At 34.7% G+C, this 7,778-nt stretch overlaps 1 protein-coding gene across 3 annotated transcripts; it reads left to right on the top strand.

Moving 5' to 3' along the window:
• On the top strand, positions 676-4,921 carry LOC109352431 (ethylene receptor 2-like). Of its 3 annotated transcripts, none has more exons than XM_019594416.1 (3): positions 676-792; positions 1,769-3,647; positions 4,205-4,921. In XM_019594416.1, exons 2-3 carry the CDS (start codon positions 1,911-1,913, stop codon positions 4,730-4,732), a joined length of 2,265 nt encoding a protein of 754 aa, XP_019449961.1. In that variant the 5' UTR covers positions 676-792; positions 1,769-1,910; the 3' UTR covers positions 4,733-4,921. The 3 variants fall into 3 exon arrangements, with proteins under 3 accessions (XP_019449961.1, XP_019449960.1, XP_019449962.1); XM_019594415.1 differs by lacking the exon at positions 676-792 and adding an exon at positions 800-978; XM_019594417.1 differs by lacking the exon at positions 676-792 and adding an exon at positions 1,062-1,647.

The following is a 7,778-nucleotide window of genomic DNA, read 5'->3' as shown; positions in this document are numbered from 1 at the left end:
ATATATAATACCATGCAATATTGACCGATAGATATAAAGTCGGCCTAAAAATAGATGAATGATTTATATAATTTTACAAAAACTTCTATAGTATCTATTTAAGTTCAGTTATATGTAACTTAATATTTTGGTACTACCAAATGTATCCTTCATTAATGAACTAATATCTTTTGGAGTGCGTGACTGTATCTCCCAACTAGTATTACTCCCATGATTAAACACTTGACCTAGGTCATTCTAAAAATCTAATATCTTACGTTACTATACCAACATCATACCTAATATGTAACTTAATTAATAAAACATAATTTAAATCACTATACTACTATTTTAATATAATAACGGATACAACATTAATAGCTATAACTGGATATTACAACAAAACAAAGCTATAAAACGTTTTTATTTGAGATTATTTTATTCCAAAAGTGCGTCCAAGTTCTCTTCATGTAAGAACGTGGTCCCTCCCTCTCAGATCCTTCTTCTCTCTTACTCTTTCCCTCTCTTTCAAAATCCATTTCACACACACACTCTCTCTCTCTCTCTCTCTATATATATACACAAAACCACGGCGCTACTCTTTCTATTCTTTCCAAATATCACATTACACGTACACATACACATATATATATATATACATATATATATACACATATATATACATATATATATATATATACACACACTATATTCTCGCTCTAATATCACTGTGTAACTTTTTAAGATTTTTTATAACAAAACCACTATATGGTACGCGGTATACCGTAATTCGGTACACGACGAGAGAATGATGTAACTACACTTTTCACTTTCTTTCAAACTCAAAAAAATTTCATTTTTTTCTCTTCCTTCCTTCTTCTTTGCGTGTTTTCTGTGTTTCCTAGTGAACAGTGTGAATCATCCTCTTTTATATATAAATTTCCATTCTTTCACACAGATGCCCACACCCCATTTCCTCTTTCTCCAAATTTCTTCACTGTAAGCAACCTTTTTTTTATTCTCTTATTTTCTTCATTCATATATTATATCTATCTATCTATCTATATGTTTGTTGCATGTTTTGTTTTTGTTCTTTCCAATGGAAGATGTGTGGATTGTGGGTATTGGGTTGCAGTTGTTGAATGTATAAAGTAATGGGGGTGGTGGGTAAGTGTTTGGTGGTGAAGAAATTGGGTGAATGGCTTATAGTAATGTGTCTTTAACTGGGTATTGGTATCTTCAGGGCAAGTACAAGATCATTAAGATCTGATCAAGTTTGGATTATATGATTCATCATTGCAATCTGGGTTTTATTTGTTTATTATTAAAAACACTACGAGGGTGTGTTTGTGCAGCTAATTTTTTATTTTGAAAAAAAAATGGGTTGCATTGCTGGGTGTTCAGTTTTTTATTTTAATATTTTTTTGGGTAGTGAATGCTTTTGGATGGTGGTTTATTGTTTAATGACTTCGGGCTATGCTTGACATATGTTAGATTTGTTTCTAATTTTTAATTCAATTTTTTATTCCTTTATTATATATGTGTGTTCCTTTCAATTTGGTTGATGAAAATGTCCTATTCACTGTTTGACATTGTGTTATTCGTTGATTCACCGCATTCCAGATATAAACATGAATGGAATAGTTTTGATTTGATCATTTAATTTGGGTAATTAATTATAGGTTCACTACGCTTTTATTTATTTTATGTTTTGGGATCTCATACTGTTCTGTTTTTTATGGTTTGGATCTTGCTGAGTTTGAATGTTTTTGTTGAAAAATTGTGACAGGACATGACCATTGAAGTTTGGGAGTTACATGCAGATAATGTTCAAGGCATTTTCTCTTCTCGAAGGTTCTTTGTTCACTGTGGTGTGGACCATTGATTTGTATCTTTACATGGATTGAAGAAGCAACATATTAGACCACTGAATGTCGAAAAAAGTAGTATCTGGACTTTTGATTTTCTGGCTTATCATATGTGTATCTGCAACTGATAATGGACTCCCTAGATGTAACTGTGATGATGAGGCTAGCTGGTGGAGTATTGAGACCATTCTGGAGTGCCAGAGAGTTGGTGATTTTCTGATTGCTGTGGCATACTTCTCCATTCCGGTGGAGCTGCTATATTTTTTGAGTTGCTCGAATGTTCCATTCAAATGGGTCCTATTTCTGTTCATTCCTTTCATTGTACTATGTGGGATGACACATTTACTGAATGGATGGACTTATGGCCCTCACACTTTCCAACTTATGGTGGCACTCACTATCTTCAAAATCCTCACTGCCTTGGTATCTTGCGCCACAGCTATAACCCTCGTCACTCTAATCCCTTTGCTTCTTAAGGTGAAGGTCAGAGAATTCATGCTGAAGAAAAAGACCCGGGATCTTGGGAGGGAGGTTGGTCTTATAATGAAACAAAAGGAGGCTGGAATGCATGTAAGAATGCTTACTCAAGAGATTCGCAAGTCACTTGATCGGCATACAATTCTGTACACCACCTTGGTGGAGCTGTCTAAAACCCTTGGTTTGCAAAATTGTGCAGTGTGGATGCCTAATGTTGATAAGACGGAGATGAACCTCACTCATGAATTGAATGGGAGGAATATTAATTCTTCTATACCCATTACTGATCCAGATGTTGTAAGAACTAAGGGAAATGATGGCGTAAACATAATTAACTCTGACTCGGCACTTGCTGCAGCTAGTAGTGGAGTTTATGGTGAGGCAGGACCAGTTGCTGCCATCCGAATGCCAATGCTCCGGGTTTGCAATTTCAAAGGTGGAACGCCTGAGCTAACACAGGCATGTTATGCAATATTGGTTTTGATTCTTCCTAGCGAAGAGCCTAGATCTTGGAGCAATCAAGAACTGGAGATTATTAAGGTAGTTGCCGATCAGGTGGCTGTGGCTCTGTCTCATGCTGCAATTCTTGAAGAGTCCCAACTTATGAGAGAGAAACTGGAGGAGCAAAATCGAGCTTTACAACAGGCAAAGATGAATGCTTTGAAGGCAAGCCAGGCTAGAGCTTCATTCCAGAAGGTCACGAGTGATGGGATGCGAAAGCCAATGCACACAATTCTCGGATTGCTTTCAATAGTACAAGATGGGAATATGAATAGTGAACAGAAACTTATTGTGGATTCAATGCTAAGGACCAGCAATGTCCTATCAAACTTGGTAAATGATGCCATGGAGAACTCGAGGGATGACGGAAGATTTCCGGTGGAGATCAGGACTTTTGGGTTACATGGCATGATAAAAGAAGCAGCTTGCCTTGCCAAATGCATGTGTGTGTATAGGGGCTTGGATTTCGTGGTTGAGGTTGATAAGTCTTTGCCTAACAATGTCATGGGTGACGAACTGAGGGTTTTTCAAGTGATTTTGCATATGGTTGGGAACCTATTAGACGGTAACCATAGGGGACGGATTCTTGTATTTCGGGTTTTCGCAGAAACTGGAAGTCAAGGAAGGAATGATCAGGGTCGGACAACCTGGAGACCAAGCTCATCTAGTGGAGATGTATATATTAGATTTGAGATGGGGATCAATAGTAGTGAGTATCAATATGAGAGCTCGCTTTCTATAAGGCAGGTTGAGGGTAGGAAGTATACAAGCAATAGGATTGAGGGCAAACTGAGCTTCAACATTTGTAAGAGGATAGTCCAGGTTAGTTTCGTCATGTTGGTTTTATATGGTGGATAGTAAGTTTATCATGACGCTAATTCTCATTGTCATTTATATGCTGTACATAACACCTTAGACAAATTTTAGTTGAATGCTGATGTCTGCATTTCTTCTGTAGCAAATTACCCAAAACACCAAAATTCTGTATTCTATCTTCTAGATGTTTCATCAGGATTGATGTTTGCATAAAAAATTTCATCCGTGTATGACAAAATCGTTGAATTTGTTCTCTCTTTTGAAAGGCGCATTGTTTTCTTTTCTCTTCCTTGAGCATTTTGGAATGCATTTAAAGAGTTCCATTAGATTAGATAGAATATTCAATATCAGTAGTGGTTTTGGTACCTTCTTTGATTGTTCACATTTTTAATGTCTAAGGAGGGATTTGTAGCATTTTTAACTGTTCATCGTCCTTTAAATGCCAATGACTGGTTATTGTTTATAAATAGATGGAACTGTTAAGTAGTTGGTACTGTGTTATGTAAATTACTTTCTCTCCATTGATTTTATACTTTTTTTTTATGTGTGCTACGTTATTGCAGATGATGCAAGGGAACATATGGTTAGTACCAAATACTCAAGGTTTTCCTCAAATGATGGCCCTTCTTCGGTTTCAATTACGCAGATCCATTGCCATATCCATTCCAGAATCTGGAGATAGTTCAGAATATTCCAATTCAAGTTCTATCTTCAGAGGTCTGCAAGTCTTGTTGGCTGAAAGTGATGCTGTAAATAAAGTAGTGACTCAAAAAATACTTCAGAAACTAGGTTGTGTCGTAATTTCAGTTTCTTCAGGATTCGAATGCCTCACAGCTATACCAGTTGCATCTTCTATTCAAGTCATTCTCTTGGATCTTCACATGCCCGAACTAGACGGGTTTGAAGTTGCCTCAAGAATAAGGAAGTTTAGAAGCCGAGATTGGCCTGTGATCATTGCCATGACTGCAAGTACCGAAGACGACTTGTGGGAAAGATGCATGAAGTTAGGCTTTAATGGAGTTCTCCGAAAGCCAATTCTGTTGCAAGGAATTGCCGGTGAACTCCGAAGAATCCTGGGGGGGAGAAGTTAAGTCCTATGAGGACAGAGGTTGCAAGTTACATCACTGCAGCATCAAGATATTAAGGTTTTTTAGTCACATTCTTATAGAATTGGCACAGATCTCTTGGCTTAGCTAATATTTCAACCTAGAGATGTTTATACTTTATACATATATTTCATAAGAAAAAGTGATATACAAAATAGTTCCTTTCTATAATTTCTTTTGGCCTTGTTTTTGTATATAGTTTCAAATATAATACATGCATCTTCCAGCACACCATATAGACAGAAATTGAATGAATAAAAGAAAATAGCATACAGCTCTGGATAAAAGGATTAGACCTTGGCAACAACAAGGTCTATATACTTAGATGAAGAACCTTTGAAATACACAGATTAATAGTGGTGAGAGAATCAATTCATGGGCCAAAATTTTATGCATACTTTTTGAAAACAATAAATGTACACTTGAAACGGGGGAACACATATGCTGTCGTACAATGTGTTACTCCATATGTCATGAATTGTGATTGGTTAAAGAAATGTGTTTAAGTTGAAAATTTATTATTAAATATTTTTGTAACTCATCGTAACTCATGACAAATGAAGTAATATAAATTGTGCTATAGAAGATGTCCTCCAAATGACTAAGGGCCTGGGAATTAAGTTCTGGCATGAGGAAATGTTCTTTATGTAATAATAGAGAGGATGAAATGATAAATCATCTGTTCTTTGAGTGCACTGTGTCCCAAGCTATTATTCTAAAATGAAAATAATTGATGGATTGGTTAGTTTATGATATTGGAGCTATGTAGTTGTCGGCTTAGGCCCAAAAAGAGGTAAAACAACAGATATTCCTCACGACAGATTTCATTTGTTCAATACTTAAGTTCAGTTAGGGGTTATGTTTTGAATTGTAATATAGGAATATGGAAGGTTTTAAAGTCATTTAACTCAAAATATATTTATGAGAGGATTCTAAAACTTTACTTCCTTTTCGTCTTCCCAAAAACTTAACTTATAAATGGTTCGTGAGTTAGATTTTGGAAGGAAATGAAAGCTTGAAAGTCATGTTACAAGTGTATTTCATATCTTGTGAGTCTTTTCTTTCATTCTCTCTAAGGTTTGATTGTGAGTTGAGTTTTTTGAGCAAAATAAATGAAAATATACTTGTGAGATAATAATTTTAAAATATATTTTTTTCTACCTTCATCTCTAAAATCTAACTCACAAATGGACTTGAGGGCATGTTTCCTACTGTATAGATTGTGGTTTTTGCTTAATAAATATTAATTTTTTTTTCAAAAAAGTAGAAATAAATTTACCAAAAAAATTACTTTGTGTTAATTGTGGATTTAAATCTGTTGTATAGAGAACTTATGAATCTTATGGGGATGAGCTAATGTGGACTTTTAAACCCATACAATATGTAGACTAGATATATCTGCAGATCCACCGTTCCTCCTTCACGGGCTCATTAACAAGGAAAAATTTAGAACTGAATATATCAGTTATTTTTCAAAGTACGACGTAGAGAAGAGAAAAGAAAAGAATGTATGGGGTAATGTACGAGTTTAAAATACTGTCATTGTATTATTTATCATTAATTTTAATCATTATTGAATATTAAAAATAAGTAATATAAATGAATAGTGAATGATCTTATACTTACTAAATGAAAAAACCTAAAACAAAGAGAAATTTAACCGCGAGAATAACTACTTACATAAAGAAAAAGAATATTATTATTAAAAATAAAATCTAGAATATGTGTAGCGAGCAACATTCAACCAATATTCCACATAAGGTTTACACATGAGTATTGTCATTGACGCAAAGCCAGTTACATTTTACTAACAAAAAAACCCTTTTTGATATCATAACTATGAACCATACACAATAATGATATCTTGGCGAATATCTAGGGATTAGAAAATTTGTCTCTCTGGTTGGGTTGAAGTTACTTCGAAATCTAGCATTGACGAATGCTCCACAAGCCCAATCAATGCTTAAACTTGGTTACTTTAACATGCTTCATTAATATGAGTTGCTTTCTCTGAAGTATAAATCTTATTTAGTAGTATCTTCCAAGATGCTAGAAACCTTTTGATTTTGTGAAACCCCACATCAATTTATTTGATTCTAGGCTCTTAGCATGATAACTTGATTCTTTGCCAAGTAGAGAGGATTCTCATTATCACAGTGAAATCAAACTCCACCTTGCATAACACCTACTTTCTTTTCTTTGGAAGTGTTGTTTGCTGCCATGTATTGATGATTTCCACAAATTGGGTTGCTTGTAAGATTGAAGACAAACCCTATCGTCCAAATCACTTGATTAGTTCGAACCCACATAACCAACAATTGAAGGATCACTCTATTGCTGGCAAATATGATATAATGACCTATATCCCCCTTCAAATTATACGAAAATCCGCTTGATTGTCTACCAATGTTATTTCCTGGTTTCAACATATACTTGCAAACTAGGTTTACTACTTGTGTCAAGTCTTGTACAAATTATAACATACATCGAACAACCAACTACATTGTCTAGGAAATCTTTGACATGTATTCAACTTCTGTATCCATCTTCAAACACTAACTCCAGAAAAGCTTGAAGTGGTTGACCAATAGAATACTTACCACATTTGCATTACTTATGTCAAATATGTCTAAGATCTTCTCATTATAGCTATGTTGGAATAGAAATAATTTTCTAGCTCCCACATCCATGTGAATATTCACCCTAAGAATCTTCTTAGAAACCTCTGAATATTTCATATCAAACTTCATGTCCGACAAGATTTTTAACTCACCGACATCACTCAAATAACTAGAAGCAATGGACATATTGTGAAGAAGATCTTGCTCCTGACCTTGGCACGATTTTGATGAAGACACCAACATCACCAAAAAGAAGAAAAGGAAGATGACTTATGAAGACAAATGAAGATAAAGCTTCAAGACATTAGATTAAGTCTTTGTAAGTACTTCTATCCTAAACTCTTAAGTATATACAAGTATAATTGCTCAAACTATTTTTTAGAAAATGTGAGACACTTTTAAAAGACTTA

The sequence above is a fragment of the Lupinus angustifolius genome, chromosome LG07 (assembly GCF_001865875.1).
Source record: "Lupinus angustifolius cultivar Tanjil chromosome LG07, LupAngTanjil_v1.0, whole genome shotgun sequence".
In the NCBI taxonomy this organism is placed as follows: Eukaryota; Viridiplantae; Streptophyta; class Magnoliopsida; order Fabales; family Fabaceae; genus Lupinus; species Lupinus angustifolius.
Note: the sequence above shows the minus strand (reverse complement) of the source record. Positions and strands in the feature narration are given on the sequence as shown.

Coding starts and splice junctions, on each gene's coding strand:
- LOC109352431 (XM_019594416.1), top strand. CDS start 1,911: ATGTCGAAAAAAGTAGTATCTGGACTTTTGATTTTCTGGCTTATCATA. Junction 3,648..4,204: donor TTTGTAAGAGGATAGTCCAG/GTTAGTTTCGTC, acceptor ACGTTATTGCAG/ATGATGCAAGGGAACATATG.